The 21,068-nt window shown below is 43.3% G+C and overlaps 1 protein-coding gene across 1 annotated transcript in view; it reads right to left on the bottom strand.

Moving 5' to 3' along the window:
- Positions 1-17,300, bottom strand: part of CCBE1 (collagen and calcium binding EGF domains 1) — a 440,914-nt gene extending 423,614 nt beyond the window's left edge. Inside the window, exons 1-2 of the mRNA XM_073680708.1 lie at positions 16,222-17,300; positions 11,050-11,130 (exon numbers count right to left, since the gene is read on the bottom strand). Of these exons, the coding sequence (XP_073536809.1) occupies positions 11,050-11,130; positions 16,222-16,328 (188 nt within the window). The 5' untranslated portion in view covers positions 16,329-17,300. The remainder of the gene's footprint in view (positions 1-11,049; positions 11,131-16,221) is intronic.
- Between the last annotated feature and the right edge of the window lie 3,768 nt (positions 17,301-21,068).

Genomic DNA, 21,068 nt, shown 5'->3' with positions numbered 1-21,068 from the left:
GAAGACATCACAAGCCGCTAAGCTCAGCGATTGCCTGCAGTGCTGTTGATGATACTTCACCATTGCAGTTAATCCATAGAGATTGGGCAGTAGTGGAGATGCAGCACTGGATTGGGGAATGGTAATTAATGGCAACACAGTGGCTCAGTGCTTAGCACTGTCACTTGCATGGTGGCTCAGTGGTTATCACTGTAGACTTGCATGGTGGCTCAGTGGTTACAACTTCAGACTTGCACTGAGGCTCAGTGCTTAGCACTGTAGACTTGCAGTGGCTCGGTGATTAGAACTTTAGACTTGCACAGTTGCTCAGTGCTTAGCACGGTAGACTTGCAGTGGCTCGGTGGTTAGAACTTTAGACTTGCACAGTGGCTTGGTGGTTAGCACTGTAGACTTGTACGGAGGCTCCGTGGTTAGAACTTTACACTTGCATGGTGGCTCAGTACACTATAGACTTGCACAGTGGCTTGGTGGTTAGCACTGTAGACTTGTACGGAGGCTCCGTGGTTAGAACTTTACACTTGCATGGTGGCTCAGTACACTATAGACTTGCACAGTGGCTTGGTGGTTAGCACTGTAGACTTGCACTGTGGCTCGGTGGTTAGCATTGAAGACTCGCATGGTGGCTTAGTGGTTAGCACTGAAGACGTGCCCAGTGGCTCAGTGGTTAGCACTGTTGCTTTGCAGAATTGGGGTTCTGGGTTCAAATCCCACCAAGGACAACATTTGCAAGGTGTTTGTATGTTCTCCCGGTGTTTGCGTGGGTTTCCTCTGGGTTCTCCAGTTTCCTCCCACACTCCAAAGACATACTGATAGGGAATGTAGATTGTGAGCCCCAATGGGGACAGTGATGATGGGGTCTGTACAACGCTGATGGCGATATATAAGCAAAGCGTAATAAGTAAAGCTCAGTTTATTATTTCACGGACATCTGAGATTGTTGGTAAAAAATATAGGTAAAAGAGATAAACCCCTTTAATTGTTATTGAAAAGACAGTCATTTTTATAACAAATCGGATTAATAATTACAATGGAAACAATATATCTGCTTTCTTGTATATAGGAATCAGTCTGTCTCAGATAATTTATAGGGATGTGCTCATGTTCTCTCTTCAGGAGCGCACTGTTCACCTGCCTCCGGGGGTCCTGCCTGCCGGGGAGCAGTGCGCTCCTGATGACCAGTGGCATGGTCGCACCGCAGCATCAGAGGAGTGTAAAGATAAAGCTGTGTCGCCAAATCCAGCAATCTGGCTTGCAAGCTCATGCTCCAGGGAAATGACCACCTCTGCTAGGCTGCAGCAGTGGCTGGAGACCTAGGAAACCAGTAGTAAAATATAGAATTAAAAATCCCTCCTTTCTTGAGAACAGAGAGGATTGTTCCATAGCAGAATTACTTCTCGCAATACAGAATATCCCAAATTCTGCAGGGTTTTCAGAGAAGAAAGTAAACCACCTGAAAAAGGTGATGCTCCTTATCAGATGTCAGACGCGGATCCTATTTTGTGTACTATGTCATTTGTGAGGATTTATATAAGTCATTGTGTTTGCCCCCCCCCGGGCAACAGAGAGACGACCTCCGAGTGGGAAAAAGTTACAATTAATTAATTTGTCAAAAACTTTCTGAATCTCTACTCTACGCCATGCCCACTTTAACCAACAAAATAGAAAATTGTCAGGTGAGTCTGAAAACCATACAAATTTGTCAACTGTGTTTAATAAATTTGGCGCATGGAAAAAAAAAAACTCAAAAAAAGTGGAGTTTTACTCCCAATAGACAATAGAGCGGATCAGGAAAAAAAACAAATTTGCTTGTTCGAACGGATTTTCCAGTGAAATTATTCTCTGCAAATTTAATGTCTGTTCTTATGTTCTGGGGTCTCTCTCCATACCCCAGAGTGAAATAAATGTAAGACTTAAAAATAACAAAACAAAAATCCTTATAGTCACCTCCCCGGCCCCTCCGCTCCTCACTGTCACCTGTCCAGTCTTCGTTGCATCTCGGGATTGTCACCACCTCACGTTGAATTCCCCAACTGTGCGCACCAAAGGTCCCGGCATCACGAGCTCGCGAGCTTATCCACTAGGAAGCCCTGGCTCCACGTGAGAAGGCTTTTTTTTTTACATTTTGATGGCCTTTTATTATTACTATTTTGCTAAATCCGTGTGAAAGTGAATTACAAAATTTCCATATTTTGGCTTCAGTGGATTTTTGTAAAATTTGAGTAGAATTAAATTGCACTCAAAGTTATTTACTAATCTCTGTCTTCCATGAGAGTAAAAGCAAAAATAACCGAAATACAATTAATCTATCAAAAGTCTCAGAAAAACTATGGAGAGTGCATTATACTAAATGAAGGACTATGGGCTGTGCATTATATATATGGAGGTGCATTATACTGTATGGAGGACTATGGACGGTGCATTATATTATATTGAGGACTATGAGATGCATTATATTATCTGGAGCACTATGGGGTGTGCATTATACTCTATGGAGGACTATGGGGTGCAATATACTATATGAAGGACTATGGGGAGTGCATTATACTATATGGAGGACTATGGGGTGCAATATACTATATGAAGGACTATGGGGAGTGCATTATATTATATGGAGGACTATGTGCTTTGCGTTATACTATATGGAGGACTATGGGGAGTGCATTATACTATATGGAGGACTATGTGCTTTGCGTTATACTATATGGAGGACTATGGGGTGTGCATTATACTACATGGAGGACTATGGGGAGTGTATTATACTACACGGAGGACTATGGGGAGTGCATTATACTGTATGGAGGACTATGTGCTTTGCGTTATACTACATGGAGGACTATGGGGTGTGCATTATACTACATGGAGGACTATGGGGAGTGCATTATACTGTATGGAGGACTATGAAGAGTGCATTATACTATATGGAGGACTATGGGGAGTGCATTATACTGTATGGAGGACTATGAAGAGTGCATTATACTATATGGAGGACTATGGGGTGTGCATTATACTACATGGAGGACTATGGGGAGAGCATTATACTGTATGGAGGGCTATGAAGAGTGCATTATACTATATGGAGGACTATGGGGTGTGTATTATACTGTATGGAGGACTATGGAGGGTGCATTATATTATATGGAGGACTATGAGATGCATTATATTATCTGGAGCACTATGGGGTGCATTATACTGTATGGATGACTATGGGGTGCAATATACTATATGAAGGACTATGGGGTGTGCATTATACTATATGGAGGACTATGAGGAGTGCATTATACTATATGGGGGACTATAGGCTTTGCGTTATACTATATGGAGGACTATGGGGAGTGCATTATACTTCAGCCATGGGGCCTCATGACTTCGATATACTCCACTGGTGAGTATAATGGTTTATTTTTTTTCCATACATTAAAGAACAGTGGCAGAATGGGGGACATATACCAGGATGGGGCTAGGATGAGGGACATATATACTAGGATGGAGGGTGCATATGTATATATATATTCAGGGTGGAGGAGCCCGGTCCAAATCTTGAACCTCAGACTCAGGTTACGCCGCTGTATGTATGTATCTATCTATCCATCTATCTATTATTATCTGTTTTAATTTTGATTCCGTTCTTATATTTATGCTCCCAAAAATCCACCCTGTGATGTATCCAGTAAGAGTGACACATTGCAGTGATGGGTAACTTCCATCTTGTGGACTCTCCACATCCGACCTTTTGACAGATAGAAATTTCCCGGTCTCATAACAATGAATGTGGAGTTTTCGGCTATGTGCCCACGTTGCGGACCTGAAGCATATTTTTTACGCTTCTCCCTGGCGGGAAAATCGCATGCGGATATTACATGCGGTTTTCCCGCCAGGTAGAAGCGTTTGTGAGGCGTCTTTGCATGCATTTCCGCATGCTGGTTATCAAGCACTTCTCCAAGCATCACTTGGAAAAGTGCTTGACAACTTGTTCAGAATGGTAAAAATTAAAAAAATAAACTTTATACTCACCTTCTGATGCATTCTCTGCCCCGTCCGGAGGCTTGAGCGGCTCACGCTGTTGTGTGCAGGACCTGCGGTGACGTCATTGAGTCATGTGGTGGGTCACATGACTCAATGACGTGGCAGGTCCTTCAGACAACAGCGCGACGGAGGGAAAACATCAGAAGATAAGTATAAACTTTATTTTATTCTTTTTTTTACAGGTTCTTTGTTACCCAGGTCTGGATGAGAGTCTCCTCTCCTCCAGACTTGGGTACCATCCGCACATTGATTCCGCTGCGCTTCCGCAAAATTTAATGAACATGCTGCGGATTTTTGACCGCAGCATATACGCTGCGGAAAAATCCGCAGCATGGGCATTGACATTGCGGAATGCCATTGGGGACCATGGGGTGCGGATATACATGCGTTTTTCAAGCGTTTACGCTGCGGAAATTCCGCAGCATATACGCTTGAAAAATGCTACGTGGGCACACAGCCTTCCGCTGTCGTTTCTTGTTGCCAAACTGGAGTATCAGTGATCGCTCACAGTGAATGGGAGATGATTACACTAATAAGATTTTCCTGCGAACTGAGAATTAAAAGCGAATTTAATTACTCAAAGTTTCTCCTGAAATGTATGAGCTTGAGAAATCACATACTTAATCTCTGCGCTCATCCATAACTCTTTCTGTGATGAAACTTTTTTTATTTGCCTCGATGTAAAATTTTGTTTTTTGTTTTTTACACTTTGATATAACTTCTTACGACAAAAGAAGATGATTTAAAATAGTTTTTATATTGTATATATAATAATTTTGCACAATCAAAAAACTTTTTCTTTTCATAAACTTTTTTTGTTTTTGCAACAAAAACACATCTATGACATTTTCACTTTTCCCTTCATTGACCTGCAGGATGGACAACTGGTATTGTACAGTAGTACTGATACAATTTTATAGTTCATAGAACTTTTTCTTCAATTGTTTTTTATTCTATTTTTGGAGGTGACATGAACAAAAAAAACCCAGCAATGCTTATATAACAATGTCACGCAATCCCTGTGGCCAATCAGTGCTGGCTTCACCCTCCTCTTCTACAGACATAATTGACATCCGGAGGAGGTGAGAAAGCAGCCACAGATTTCTCTTCCTCTGGATTTCTTGATTTGCCCAAGGGCAATGGTTGCAGGGATTGTGTGACATCAAAATGTCAAGCAATCCCTGAGAGAGCCAATGCTGACACCGCTGGGACGGCGCCAGCACTATAGGTAAATATACGTGCTATTATTTCACTAACGGGGGAAACATATCGATTCCGAAGGGGTTGTCCAAGTAGTGGACAACCCTGTTAACTTGACAAATAAATAATGCAACATCTTGATAAACTTGTCACAAAAGATTATCTCAATTAAAGGATAAAACCTGTCACCTCAGAAAATGCTATTTAATTGCAGACATAGGGTTAATCTAAAAGGTAAATAGGGTTGCAATGCTGTCCGGCAGCCTTACTGGAAGTGCAGCTACTGGGAGAAAATTAATTTTTTTTCTTCCCGGGAGCCACCAACTTTAATTTATGTGAGCCTGCACAGTGTGGATACTGTCACCTCTCGCTATACTGTGAGCGACAGCTGTCAATACTTTGATTGACAGCTCCATCTACACAGATGCTCTACGAAGCCGGCTGTCAATCAAAACGCCAGGGCGTGCTTACAGCTGCCGCTCACAGTATGGCGAGCAATGACTGTAATTGCCCCGTGCACGCCTCCATCAATTAAAGCTGGCAGCTCCCGGGAAGAAATAAGTTCATCTTCTCCAGGTAGCCGACAGTCGGGCAGCATTGGAAAGCTATTTACCTCCAGATTAACCCCATATCGGCAGGACTAAGAGGATTGCGATACTTTAAGGTTGCACAAGCCGTTGACCAAAGTCAACTTACTAACCGTAAGACACCGAGGAGAGCCGGAACCACCTGTATAAAAACATCCATCTATAGCCAAGATTAGCGCTGGGATAACATGGTGCAAAAAAGCCTAAATTAGACTAAATCTTCGCCACTTGTGCTTCTCAAACAAAGCCTTGTCAGCGAGCGAGCTGCCTGCGCAATGTAAGGAATGCATCTCAAGAGCCGCGTGAAGGACACTTACCAAGAACAAGGAGCGCGCAGACAGTTTGAAGAGCGAGTTAGTATTTAAAACACATGTATATTACAACGCAGATGTAGCAGAGGTTAAACTGTCATTTAAAGGAGTTTTTCGCCACATAAAATCCAGTGGATGAGTTATAAATCTATGATTGCTGGGGGTCCAGCCTGCTGAGAATGAGGGTCCCAAAATCCCCTGTGTGATTAGAGCAGTAGAGCTCTGAGTCAATAGCTCCACTCCCTTTACAAATATCTGTATATATTTTTGGAAATTTCATGACGATAAATTCCCTGATATTAGGAAAGTATTCACTAAATGACCCCGTCATACCATCAGCTCAGCAAGCAGCTGCGGTGACTTAGGTTTCCCCGTGGCATATTATATTGAAATGATGCATCAAAACAAGTGTCCTGGCTGCATTTGGGGTATTTTTTGGAAGTGACCTGAGATGCAAAAGTTGGTAAGCAGAGGGGGGGGTATCTATAGGAGCAACAGAAATTGCATTACTCACTCCTCTAATACATTGGACACCGGTATTAGAAATGTTACATAGTTGTTGGATAGGTGGGTGTGGGGGGCCGTGGCACCAAATTTTGGGTGAGGAGAGACAGAGACCTCCTGAGAGAGCTATACCAAATGTACAAACAGTCTCCTGTAAAAATGAAATGCTATCATTAAAATAAAAAAACAACCATAGGGCTAGGGTTAGGAGGACGGGACAATGGTTGGGGCTAAGGTTACAGCCAGGATTAGAGTTAGATTTAGGACAGGACGATGGTTGGGGCTAGGGTTATGACTAGAATTAGAGTTAATGATAGACTTTGGGCTAGGGTTAAAGCTAGGGTTAGGGCAAGGATTAGGACAGGACAGGGTTGGGGCTAGGGTTATAGCAAGAATTACAGTTAGTGCTAGAGTTTGGGTTAGGCTTAAATCTAGGGTTAGGCTTAGGACAGGGCAATGGTTGGGGCTAGGGTTATGACTAGAATTAGAGCTAGTGCTAGAGTGTGGACTAGGGTGAAAGCTAGGGTTATGGCTTGGGTTAGGGCAGGACAATGGTTGGGGCTAGGGTTATAGCAAGGATTAGAGTTAGTGCTAGAGTTTGGGTTAGGCTTAAATCTAGGGTTAAGGCTAGGCTTAGGACAGGACAATGGTTGTGGCTAGGGTTATGGCTAGAATTAGAGCTAGTGCTAGAGTGTGGACTAGGGTGAAAGCTAGGGTTATGGCTTGGGTTAGGACAGGACAATGGTTGGGGCTAGGGTTATGGCTAGAATTTTAGTTACTGCTAGACTTTGGGCTAGGGTTAAAGCTAGAGTTAGGACAGGACAATGGTTGGGGCTAGGGTTATAGCTAGAGTTAGAGTTAGTGCTAGAGGTTGAGTTAGGGTTAAAGCTATGGTTAAGGTTAATCTTAGTGTTAGAGCTAAGGTTTAAGCTAAGGTTAGGGCTTTGTTTAGTCTTAGAGTTTAAGCTAGGATTAGGGCTAGGGTTAGTCTTAGGGTTAGGGTGAGGGTTGAAGCCTAGCTTAGTGCTATGGTTTAGGCAAGGATTAAGACTAGGTTTAGGGTTTTAGCTAGGGTTATTTATAGGGTTTAAGCTTGGGTTACTCTTAGGGTTAGGGTGAGAGTTTAAACTAGGGTTAGGATTAAAGTTAAAAGTAGTTCTAGGGTTTCAAAATAGTTGCATAAAAAAATGTAATGAAAATTAAAAAGTGAAGAAATATAACAATGAGGAAATTTTTATTTTTACCATTTTATGTTGGATTTAGGCAAAAATCTGAAAAAAAAAAAGTCAAAGTGCAAACACCGACATCTGTATTTTTTTTAAAATATAATACATGTGCTTGGAGGATAAGGGGTTCAATACTGGACTTGGGAGGGACAATGGATGCATGGCTAGCTGAAGACACTGACCACCCACACAATACCACTGGTGGGGGATCCTGGTACAAGTAATGCAGAAGGGTCCAGAAGATGCAGGCTACCCCAAAATGGCCTAAATCACTCATACAAATGACAAAGGCGATTCTGGAAATATAGGACAATTGCTAAATGTGCAACTCCCTAACATTCAAGAAAAGGCACGATACAGATTATGGAGGTAGTGGAAGTGCATTGTGTTGTTGCCAGTCATACAATGGTCTCATGTACAAGTATAAGGCTATGTGCCCACGTTGCGGAAATGAAGCATATTTTTTACGCTTCTCCCTGGCGGGAAAATTGCACGCGGATTTTACATGCGGTTTTCCCGCCAGGTAGAAGCGTTTGTGAGGCGTCTTTGCAGCGTCTTTGCATGCATTTCCGCATGCGGGTTATCAAGCACTTCTCCAAGTGATTTTAGCATCACTTGGAAAAGTGCTTGACAACTTGTTCACACTATATAAATCCATGCAACCGGCACGGATTTATATAGTGTGACCAAGTAATAGTTAAAAAAAAAGAATCAGAATGGTAAAAAATAAAAAAATAAAGTTTATACTCACCTACCGATGCATTCTCGGCCCCGTTAGGAGTCTTGAGCGGCTCGCGCTGTTGTGTGCAGGACCTTCGGTGACGTCATTGAGTCATGTGATAGGTCACATGACTCAATGACGTGGCAGGTCCTTCACACAACAGCGCGACGGAGGGAAAACATCAGAAGATAAGTATAAACTTTATTTTATTCTTTTTTTATAGGTTCTTTGGTACCCAGGTCTGGATGAGAGTCTCCTCTCCTCCAGACTTGGGTACCATCCGCACATTGATTCCGCATGCGGAAACGCAAAATTAATGTACATGCTGCGGATTTTTGACCGCAGCATGGGCATTGACATTGCGGAATGCCATTGGGGACCATGGGGTGCGGATATACATGCGTTTTACAAGCGTTTACGCTGCGGAAATTCCGCAGCATATACGCTTGTAATACGCAACGTGGACACGCAGCCTAAAACCTGCACTATAACGTCTCCAAGAGAGCTTTCTCTTGTGTTTGGGACATGGGATGCCTACAATCGCTCACAGCTGGGTAATGAAGAGCGCCATCTAATGGCAGGTAAGTGGATATCATGGATCAGGAATGTTTTTTGTATCTATCTGTCTATCTATCTATCTATCTATCTATCTATCTTCTATCACCTATCTATCTACAGTGGGGAAAACAAGTATTTGATACGCTGCTGATTTTGCAAGTTTTCCCACCTACAAAGAATGGAGAGGTCTGTAATTTTTATCGTAGGTACACTTCACCTGTGAGAGACAGAATCTGAAAATAAAAACCAGTAAAATCACATTGTAAATTGCATTTTATTGAATGAAATAAGTATTTGATCACCTACCCACCAGCAAGAATTCTGGCTCTCACAGACCTGTTAGTTTTTCTTTAAGAAGCCCCCCTACTCTGCACTCATTACTTGTATTAATTGCACCTGTTTGAACTCATTACCTCTATAAAAGACACCTGTCCACACACTCAATCACACTCCAACCTCTCCACCATGGCCAAGACCAAAGAGCTGTCTAAGGACACCAGTGACAAAATTGTAGACCTGCACAAGGCTGGAATGGGCTACAGGACAATAGGCAAGCAGCTTGGTGACAAGGCAACAACTGTTGACACAATTATTAGAAAATGGAAGAAACACAAGCTGACTGTCAATCTTCCTCGATCTGGGGCTCAATGCAAGATCTCACCTCGTGGGGTAAGGATGATTCTGAGAAAGGTCAGGAATTAGCCCAGAACTACATGGGAGGACCTGGTCAATGACCTGAAGAGAGCTGCGACCACAGTCTCAAACATTACTGTTAGTAACACAGTACGCCATCATGGATTAAAATACTGTAGGGCATACAAGGTCCTCCTGCTCACGCCAGCACATGTCCAGGCCCGTTTGAAGTTCGCCAATGACCATCGGGATGATCCAGAGGAGGCATGGGGGAAGGTCATGTAGTCAGATGAGACCAAAAAATAACTTTTTGGTATCAACTCTGCTCGCCATGTTTGGAGGAAGAAGAAGGAACACCGTCCCAACCGTGAAGCATGAAGGGGAAATATCATACTTTGGGGGTGCTTTTATGCAAAGGGGACAAGATGATTGTACCGTATTAAGGGGATGATGGATGGGGTCATGTATCGTGAGATTTTGGCCAATAACCTCTTTCCTTCAGTAAGAGCATTGAAGAGGAGTTGTGGCTGGGTCTTCCAGCATGACAATGACCCGAAACACACAGCCAGGGCAACTAAGGAGTGGCTCCGTAAAAAGCATTTCAACGTCCTGGAGTGGTCTTGCCAGTCTCCAGACCTGAACCCAATAGAAAATCTTTGGAGGGAGCTGAAACTCAATGTGGCCCAGTGACAGCCCCGAAACCTGAAAGATCTGGAGAAGATGAATCAGCCGAAATCATCTGAAAACTCCAAACCGTGTCTACAATGATGAACATAAAAAAAAACAAAAAACAAAAAAAAAAACAGGCAAGCAAAAATAAAATGCAATTTAAAGAATCAAAAAGCATCAGAAACCAGATGATAAAACGGCGCAAATGCAGTAAAGGATCAGAGCGCGTGTATTTACATGGTAGAGAGCGTTCGCAGCTTCTCTTTTCTGACTTTTTTTGGACCCCCATTTTCGTGCATCCAAATATTAAACAAGTCAAAAAGCAGACACCTCGCTTTCATGAATGCTAAATTCGCATCAATTCTCCAGGCGCTGAATGAATGTGACTCTTGACTTCACTCAAAACACATGTGCGGATAATTCTTCTGTCTGCACAGTGAGAAGATCACAATCCGTGTAATCACCGCACAGATCCACTGCAACAAAGGGGTTAATCACCCAGATGGAAAGCGCTACACGCCTCTGGTGCCCGGACACGCTGCTGCTTATCGCCCACATCGCGGCATCACAACCACACCTGTGATGATCAACAGCATCAAATGAAGCGCAGAACTCACCTGAAGCAAGTGGTCAGCTCTCCTGTAGACTTCAGACAGGGGTACTTGGTGGTGGTGACTTTGTTCTCCGAACAGACTTCCCTACAGATCATAAAGAACAAGCAAGAGTCAACATAAGGATGACGGGGAACATCCTAAAGTAAAGACTGATGTTAGGAGCGACTTTTTTTTTCTATTAGAGAATTGCAATGTAAGTGATTGCTTAATATAATTTTCTATCAGGATCTACAGTGAGTCTGGTGGCAATGGGTTAATCCTGGCAAACACTGCTTTCCTGCAACATGCTGGCACCATTTACGTCACAACTTATGTGCCTGCGAAAAGGGTTATGTGCCTGCGAAAAGGACAGTTAGGTAATGCGAGTGGACACATGGAAGTTCAGGTTCTGGTACCTGATGCGAACTTTAGTACAAAGTTCAATTTGGGTACCAGAACTGTACCCAAAGTGAACCCTGATCCCATTGACAGCAATGGAGACCCAAACTTTGGAGCTAGAAAATTCTCTCTCTCTTCCCCTGGAACTCCGAACATGGAAATGGACTTCTGAGAGAAGTCTGCATTCAGCGTTTAACACCAAACACTAACTGTCTAGTACGAACCCCGAACTTTTAAGTCTAGTTATGCGCAAACAGAGGTTTTATTTTTGAGGCATTCAAAAACTATGAGTATTTGGGCAGGTGCAGACGGCCATAAATTATCTCATTCGAGGGAACCAGGTCGATGGTGCGAATGACACTCTGCCAGGTCGATGGTGCGAATGACACTGTGATCAGAGTGTGATCATAGTGTGCTCTGATTTTCTCAGATGCGGAGAATAGAGAATAAAAATTCTCCATCTTCTCCTTTCTGTGAAGCCGTGGAAATTGGATTGCACTCCGATGTCATCCGAGTGCAATCCGATGTTTCCACGTATTCATTGACTTGCATGGCTGAGTGCGATCCGAATCGGGCATGCAAATCAGATCAAAAATCAGACATGTGCACGGCCCCATAGAATAACATTGGCCCGAGTGCGATCCAATGTTTTGTCGGGTTGCATTGAACTGAAAATACGCTCGTCTGCTCCTGCCCTTCTAATCAGGAACTTCTTGAGGAATCGCTCCATTTTTAGGATATGTGCATAAGACATCCTGGAATAAGCCTGAAAAAGCGCAGCAAAACAATGAACACCGTGCACAGCAATATAAAGCCGACACTGCTGTGCACACATTCCGTTTTATGTCACTTCTTATAACTGGTTCATGGTGCGAAAACCAAGAAGAGGATAAATAAAGGAGCACGTTCATTCTTTGAGTGGCTTGGGAAGCTGTTCTCTCTCTATTATAAAAAATAAAGGAAAAAGCCACCGACGCTGCAAAAACGCCAACTGAGCCGTGTCAGGAAAAAAGCCGCCATCTTTTCCTGAAGTGACTTTGTGAAAGAAAACTCTGGCAGCTCCACCGTTGAATTAAAGATGCCGCGTCGCCCTTAGGGACGACCTGTCCATTCTTCTGGTGGTTCCATTTGGAAGCTGTCATTATTTTATATATAGAATGTAATAAAAAAAAAAAAAGCCGCCGGCAGCAGTGGCGCCGTAAAAGAAGTCTGAAGAGACAATAGATAATACACTTCAAGGAAAACATAGCCGGCGTTTTCTTGAAGATTCTTCCTATAGTAAAAATAATGCAGATACACCGGCGTCTAAAAGTCGCAGTGTGCACATGCAATCGGTGTATGTACACACACAACGTCTGACGCCTGAAATCCGCTTGAAAAGACGCTTAAAACATTAAGACATTGCTATAAAGAATTATCATATGCACAAGCTTATTGTGCAAATGTTCCATCTTTTTGAGCTTCTTTTAACCATTTTGAAAGCTGTGAAGTTGCAATGAAGTGACCTGACCATTCTTCAGGTGGCTTTTGCTTGGAAGATGCTCACTAGTTTATACATACTAAAAGAAAAAGATGAGGGATCGGTTCATTTTGACTGGCGATTCTCTCACCAGTTTTGACAAGAGGGCTTGTTAGAGCAAACACCCGATTAGGGATATGTGGACCCGTGGAAGTTTCTGGTACCTGACCTGAACTTTAGTCCAAAGTACCAGAACCCGAACCCCATTAAAAACAATGGAGAGCCGAACTTTGGAGCAGGAAAATTTCTCTCTCCAACGGACTTCCCCCAGAACTCCGACCATTGCAAAGGACTTCCCCCGGAACTCCGAACATTGCAACGGACTTCCCCCGGAACTCCGACCATTGCAACGGACTTCCCCTGGAACTCCGACCATTGCAACGGACTTCCTCCAGAACTCCGAACATTGCAACGGACTTCCTCCGGAACTCCGAACATTGCAACGGACTTCCTCCGGAACTCCGAACATTGCAACGGACTTCTCCCGGAACTCCGAACATTTCAACGGACTTCCCCCGGAACTCCGACCATTGCAACGGACTTCCCCTGGAACTCCGACCATTGCAACGGACTTCCGGGAGAAGTCCATGTTCGGCGTTTAGCACCGGACACTAACTTTCCGGTACAAACCCCGAAATTTTTAAGTTGCGGTTCACTTATCTTTAGTCAGGTCACTTCATTTAACTGCTTGGCGTTTTTAGAAACCTTAAGTGGTTAGAAAATGTTCAACAGTCTGAACATAAACGCAGAAAGTCATTTTTACATAGAAATGCGGGTGTTCATTCATTTTCTGATAGGTTTTTCAGGCAGTTTCAGAAGTGGAATCTGCCTGAAAAAGTCATACCCTCAAAGAATCTTGGAAGTGTTTTTTTTTTCCTGAATATTTTTTTTTTCAGCCTTCAGTTTGGCCTATGCCTAGTTTAGAGAAAATTCCACCAGGATCCGCTTCAATAAATTAACATGCACTTTTTTTTTCTCCCACTTAAAACCCAAAGTGTAAAAACTTTGCTCCAAATACTGAACAAATGGTCAGCAAAGTGGATTAACATTAAAATGAGCAGGACGAGTCTTTCTTTTTAGGCAATTTTTATGAATTTTTTCAGAATGGATGTGATTCAAAAAACTTCTTAAAAGTTTGCACAAAGCTTTATGGTGTACAGACTGCCATCATCTGTTCTTGTTGCAGTATAGCTGGCGTTTCTAACCTGTATTTTTTGAAAAACTACAACTCCCAGCATGCCCTGACATTCTGCGTCTATCAACATGTTGGGAATTGTTTTATTTTGCAATAGCTGAGAAGCCTCAAGGTTGGAGACACTGTGTGCCATATGTGAATATTCCCCAGTTCATTACCTATATTATCAAATTTAGGCCACGTTCACACGTTCAGTATTTGATCAGTATTTTACATCAGTATTTGTAAGCTAAAACCAGGAGTGGGTGAAAAATGCAGAAGTGGTGACGTGTTTATTATACTTTTCCTCTGATTGTTCCATACTGACCGAATACTGAACGTGTGAACATGGCCTTAAAGGGGTTTTCCAACAATAAGGAATATAACTCCCAATATGGAGGTATAATAACTGTGGTCTACACTTACTTTTAAAATTCTGCCAAACCTGCATGTTTGCTCACCACCCAATATGTCTTTATGGCTCTTGTATTTATTTTATGATGTGAAAGTGGCATAAACTGTGGGACCGGAGCAGAATTTCCGTTTCAAAATGTTGTCAGAAAATATCTTGTAGTGTCAGAAACCATTTTTAAATGGGGTGTATAAGATTACCAAAAAAATGACTACTATATTTTTGAAACAGCGCCACACCTGTTCATAGGCGGTGTCTGGTACTGCAGCTCATGTACAGTAAATGGGGCTAACACCAGACACAGAACATGGACAAGAAAGTCAATGCTTCTGGAAGGAAAAAAAAACGTGTTGCTCTAATCTTAGACAGGTGTCTCCAACCTGGAAATTATAATCTAGTTATGTGAAGTTACAGGGTAGTCACAGGAAAAATATAGATTTTATTGTACCTGTTAGAAAAAAAAAGGCACATTGGTTGGTTTACTACTGGCTTCCTACGACACAGAATAGGATTTTAAACTGGGATGATGGGAGTAATTGCAAAATGTGTACAGGATCGTGAAATAGTAATTACCATGGTAAAGTGATCAGGTTATAAAGCTATTAAAGGAGACAGGCGCAACCATTGCAGAAACATTTCAGGCTACGTGAGCTATGTAATTTGCAGGTTGCTTGAAAAAAGTGCATGAAGTCTGACAGTGATGAAATACTTGTTAGACTTCTGTCTGAATTCGAAATATGGAATAAGAATTTATTTTTCTAGATATATACAGAGTGACTTTTCTGTAATGTTTTCCTATACATGCTCAATGTATGTTGTGCCCACCTTTTATGAATTTATGAATTCTAATTTTTTTAATATTTAATAGAAAAAAAATTCTGTGCCCACGTTCACATGTTCAGTATTTGGTCAGTATTTTACATCAGTATTTGGAAGCCAAAATCAGGAGTGGAAGACTCAGAGGAAAAGTGCAATAGAAACACGTCACCACTTCTGCATTTATCACCCACTCTTGGTTTTGGCTTCCAAACACTGAACGTGTGAACGTGGCCTTAAACTATGACAATCGATGTTAAAGTGAGAATTATTTTAAACTGCCCCCTTGAACTCTTGCAAATGTCATTTTTGAGCCCATTGCGAACGTCCCATAGGTTAGGATCACACGACCGATGTCTCCATATCCGAAAAAAACGATCCACTTATTCTGATCAGAGTTTGATCAGAGTTTCATCAGTTTTTCTCGGATGTGGAGAGAAAAAAAAAAAATAGTCTCTCCTCCTTCTCCATTGTGTCAGTCTGTGAAAATCGGACCACACTCGGATATCATCCGAGATCGGCCCCATTTTTTTTCACGGACTCATAGACTTGCGTTTTCGATTTTGATCCCACACTCATATAAAAATTGGACATTTCTCTGATTTTTGGAAAATTTTTTTTAAAAAGTTGTACATAGAATATCATACGTATGAGTGCTATCCGTAAAAACCATGGGTAGCACTAAACCGAGAAAATCATCCAATAGAGAGATCAGTGAAACAGATGCAATAACCGGAGATGCCCTGTGCAGTCCCCAAGACTTGTGTTATCAACAGGGAAGGTCTTGGCAGGTGTCACCTCACCTGAAGGTGACAATCCATCAAAAGTTCCCCTGGAGACAAAGTAAAAATATATAAGTAACCTGAAGGCACCCACCTGTCTGTTTCCACTTCTTCCCTGTATGTCCAAGCCAGTCCTAGGGATACAAGCAGCAGGAGGCAGCCCAGGCACAGGCAGATCCTCTGGGCACCTCTCTCACACATTGCCCCCTCCTTGCCCAGCTGTGTGAAGTCTTCTGCTCTCACACCCAACCACTTCAGTTGATCTTCAGCCTTGCTGTTCTTCCAACATGCGCTGGATAAGCAGGACACCACCAGGGATGAGCTATAGGGGGCGCTCTGGAGACCGTAAGAGGTGATCGTGTAGAAGAACTGGTGAGGTTCAGAGAGAAAGAAGCACAAGTCAGACTATAGCTGGAGCTGCTCTGCCTGCCTGGTGTATAACATTGGAGGTGGAGCTCTAAATGCAGATCTAAGACCTCTGGAAGACGAGTGAAGGACACTGGAAGTCTCACACACGGTCCCGGAGCTGCTCCTGGCTGCGCCTCCAGGAGAGCAGTTCTCTTTCTGGTCCGCTCTCTTCTTGCGGCTGATCTTCTTTTGGAGCTCGATCCTCCTTTTTTTTTTTAATTCTGGTTGGAGTAGATCTGTCTTTGGAGCTTGATTTTTCTCGTGAAGGTGTTTGCAGAATCTCTGAAGGTCTTCTTGACCTCCACTTGGAAACTGGTCTCTTTTTTTTTTTCTTGCAGATTTTATCTTTGGAGTTTAATCGCTTCTTGTAGTTGATCTCCTGGGGATCTTCTTGTGTCTACTGGATTCATGTCTGGACTTTTCTAGTAGTGTGAGTTGTGAGGATCTTCTCTGTTATCTCTGTTCAGCTTTTTTTTCCCCTTAGCCTCTGTTTTCTCTCTGATCTCCCAGGTTTGCATGGATCCTCTGTAGACCCCTCTCCCCCATAAGGCAGAGATGTCTGATCATGGGTTTGTAGTTGCAGTAACACCTTTCAGTTATATGTGTCTCCCTGTCATCCTGGCCCCTGCTTCTCCTTGCCTCTGTGCTGCTCCTCAAGGTGGGATTGATTTCATGCTTTCATGTGACAGGTTTGGATTGTAAACCTTGTGGGATGTTTTCCTTTCCCCCTTTTTTTTTGTGCACAGAGGTTGAGTGATCAGAGAGGGAGGGGGCTGAGCTTGGTATGTCATCTACTAACCTCCTCACAGGGGGTGTAGGACTCCTGCATCTGGATGGTAACATACTAATCAGTGTCTGTCTCTTCCTAGTATTACACAAAGTATCTGCAAATGTCACACATTGCAACAAAACTACTACAGGAACAGATAGTCACAGGCTAATAGTGGCCTGCAGATACATTGTTGCCAGCAGTTCAAGGCGAGTGTTTAAGAGGACAATCACATTTGTTTATTTATTTATTTATTTTGTTTACTATCTTATATATTTAATTCATTTTCCTACTCAACCCCTTCAAGACCTGCCCATTATATTTTATTTATTCACTGTTCTCACTTTTTTCCCCCTTCAAGCGTCATCATTTTTCTTTTTTCTTTTTTTTCTTTTTTTTTTCAGAAGACATAGCCGTAGGAAGGTGGATTTTTTTGTGGGACGAGCTGTAGTTTTTTAATTACACCATTCATTTTATAATATAAGGCATCATTCACATGTCAGTGTATAAAGACTTCCGTGTAAAAAAAATGATGCCGGTGTCATCAGTGTTTTGGATCAGTGTGTCATCAGTGTGTCCGTTTTTGCCAACCGTATGTCATCCATGTGTCTTTTTTTACCGTCAGTGTGTCATGTTTTTTCATCTGTTTCTCATCAGTGTGTCCATTTTTACCATCAGTGTGTCATCCATGTGTCTGTTTTTCCATCAGTGTGTCATCCGTGTGCCCGTTTTTCCATCAGTGTGTCATCCGTGTGTCTGTTTTTCCATCAGTCTGTCATCCGTGTGCCCGTTTATTCCATCAGTGTGTCATCCGTGTGCCCGTTTTTCCATCAGTGTGTCATCTGTGTGTCTGTTTTTCCATCAGTGTGTCATCCGTGTGCCCGTTTATTCCATCAGTGTGTCGTCCGTGTGCTCGTTTATTCCATCAGTGTGTCATCCGTGTGCCCTTTTATTCCATCAGTGTGTCATCCGTGTGCCCGATTTTTCCCTCAGTGTGTCATCTGTGTGCCAATTTTTTCCATCAGTGTGTCATCCGTGTGTCTGTTCTTCCATCAGTGTGTCATTCGTGTGCCCATTTTTTCCATCAGTGTGTCATCCGTGTGCCCGTTTTTTTCCATCAGTTTGTCATCCGTGTGCCCGTTTTTTCCATCAGTGTGTCATCCGTGTGCCCTTTTATTCCATCAGTGTGTCATCCGTGTGCTCGTTTATTCCATCAGTGTGTCATCCGTGTGCCCGTTTTTTCCGTCAGTGTGTCATCCGTGTGTCTGTTTTTCCATCAGTGTGTCATCCTTGTGTCTGTTTTTTCCATCAGTGTGTCATCCGTGTGCCCGATTTTTCCCTCAGTGTGTCATCTGTGTGCCAATTTTTTCCATCAGTGTGTCATCCGTGTGTCTGTTCTTCCATCAGTGTGTCATCCGTGTGCTCGTTTTTTCCATCAGTGTGTCATCTGTGTGCCCGTTTATTCCATCATTGTGTCATCCGTGTGCCCGATTTTTCCCTCAGTGTGTCATCTGTGTGCCAATTTTTGCCATCAGTGTGTCATCCGTGTGTCTGTTCTTCCATCAGTGTGTCATCCGTGTGCTCGTTTTTTCCATCAATGTGTCATCCGTGTGCCCGTTTATTCCATCAGTGTGTCATCCGTGTGCCCATTTTTTCCATCAGTGTGTCATCCGTGTGCCTGTTCTTCCATCAGTGTGTCATCCATGTGTCCGTTTATTCCATCAGTGTGTCATCCGTGTGCCCGTTTTTTCCCTCAGTGTGTCATCCATGTGTCTGTTCTTCCATCAGTGTGTCATCCGTGTGCTCATTTTTTCCATCCGTGTGTCATCCGTGTGCCCGTTTATTCCATCAGTGTGTCATCCGTGTGCCCATTTTTTCCATCAGTGTGTCATCCGTGTGTCTGTTTTTTCCATCAGTGTGTCATCCGTGTGCCCATTTATTCCATCAGTGTGTCATCCGTGTGTCTGTTTTTTCCATCAGTGTGTCATCAGTGTGCCCATTTTTTCCGTCAGTGTGTTATCCGTGTGTCTGTTTTTCCATCAGTGTATCATCCGTGTGCCCGTTTATTCCATCAGTGTGTCATCCGTGTGCCCGTTTTTTCCATCAGTGTGTCATCCGTGTGCCCGTTTTTACTATCAGTGTGTCATCCGTGTGCCCGTTTTTTCCATCAGTGTGTCATCCGTGTGCCTGTTTTTTCCATCATTGTGTCATCCATGTGCCCGTTTTTACTATCAGTCTGTCATCCGTGTGCCCGTTTATTCCATCAGTGTGTCATCCGTGTGCCCGTTTATTCCATCAGTGTGTCATCCGTGTGCTCGTTTATTCCATCAGTGTGTCATCCGTGTGCCCGTTTTTACTATCAGTGTGTCATCCGTGTGCCCGTTTTTTCCATGAGTGTGTCATCCGTGTGCCCGTTTTTACTATCAGTGTGTCATCCGTGTGCCTGTTTTAACTATCAGTCTGTCATCCGTGTGCCCGTTTATTCCATCAGTGTGTCATCCGTGTGCCCGTTTATTCCATCAGTGTGTCATCCGTGTGCTCGTTTATTCCATCAGTGTGTCATCCGTGTACCCGTTTTTACTATCAGTGTGTCATCCGTGTGCCCGTTTTTTCCATGAGTGTGTCATCCGTGTGCCCGTTTTTACTATCAGTGTGTCATCCGTGTGCCCTTTTATTCCATCAGTGTGTCATCCGTGTGCCCGTTTATTCCATCAGTGTGTCATCCGTGTGCCCGTTTATTCCATCAGTGTGTCATCCGTGTGCTCGTTTATTCCATCAGTGTGTCATCCGTGTGCCCGTTTTTACTATCAGTGTGTCATCCGTGTGCCCGTTTTTTCCATGAGTGTGTCATCCGTGTGCCCGTTTTTACTATCAGTGTGTCATCTGTGTGCCTGTTTTTACTATCAGTCTGTCATCCGTGTGCCCGTTTATTCCATCAGTGTGTCATCCGTGTGCCCGTTTATTCCATCAGTGTGTCATCCGTGTGCTCGTTTATTCCATCAGTGTGTCATCCGTGTACCCGTTTTTACTATCAGTGTGTCATCCGTGTGCCCGTTTTTCCATGAGTGTGTCATCCGTGTGCCCGTTTTTACTATCAGTGTGTCATCCGTGTGCCCGTTTTTTCCATGAGTGTGTCATCCGTGTGCCCGTTTATTCCATCAGTGTGTCATCCGTGTGCTCGTTTATTCCATCAGTGTGTCATCCGTGTACCCGTTTTTACTATCAGTGTGTCATCCGTGTGCCCGTTTTTTCCATGAGTGTGTCATCCGTGTGCCCGTTTTTACTATCAGTCTGTCATCCGTGTGCCCGTTTTTTCCATGAGTGTGTCATCCGTGTGCCCGTTTTTACTATCAGTGTGTCATCCGTGTGCCTGTTTTTACTATCAGTCTGTCATCCGTGTGCCCGTTTATTCCATCAGTGTGTCATCCGTGTGCCCGTTTATTCCATCAGTGTGTCATCCGTGTGCCCGTTTATTCCATCAGTGTGTCATCCGTGTACCCGTTTTTACTATCAGTGTGTCATCCGTGTGCCCGTTTTTACTATCAGTCTGTCATCCGTGTGCCCGTTTATTCCATCAGTGTGTCATCCGTGTGCCCGTTTATTCCATCAGTGTGTCATCCTTGTGCTCGTTTATTCCATCAGTGTGTCATCTGTGTACCCGTTTTTACTATCAGTGTGTCATCCGTGTGCCCGTTTATTCCATGAGTGTGTCATCCGTGTGCCCGTTTTTACTATCAGTGTGTCATCCGTGTGCCCGTTTATTC

Source organism: Phyllobates terribilis, unplaced genomic scaffold (genome assembly GCF_046119375.1).
Source record: "Phyllobates terribilis strain yellow unplaced genomic scaffold, ASM4611937v1 Scaffold_1__5_contigs__length_1240528914, whole genome shotgun sequence".
In the NCBI taxonomy this organism is placed as follows: Eukaryota; Metazoa; Chordata; class Amphibia; order Anura; family Dendrobatidae; genus Phyllobates; species Phyllobates terribilis.
This window is presented reverse-complemented; position numbering and strand designations above follow the sequence as displayed.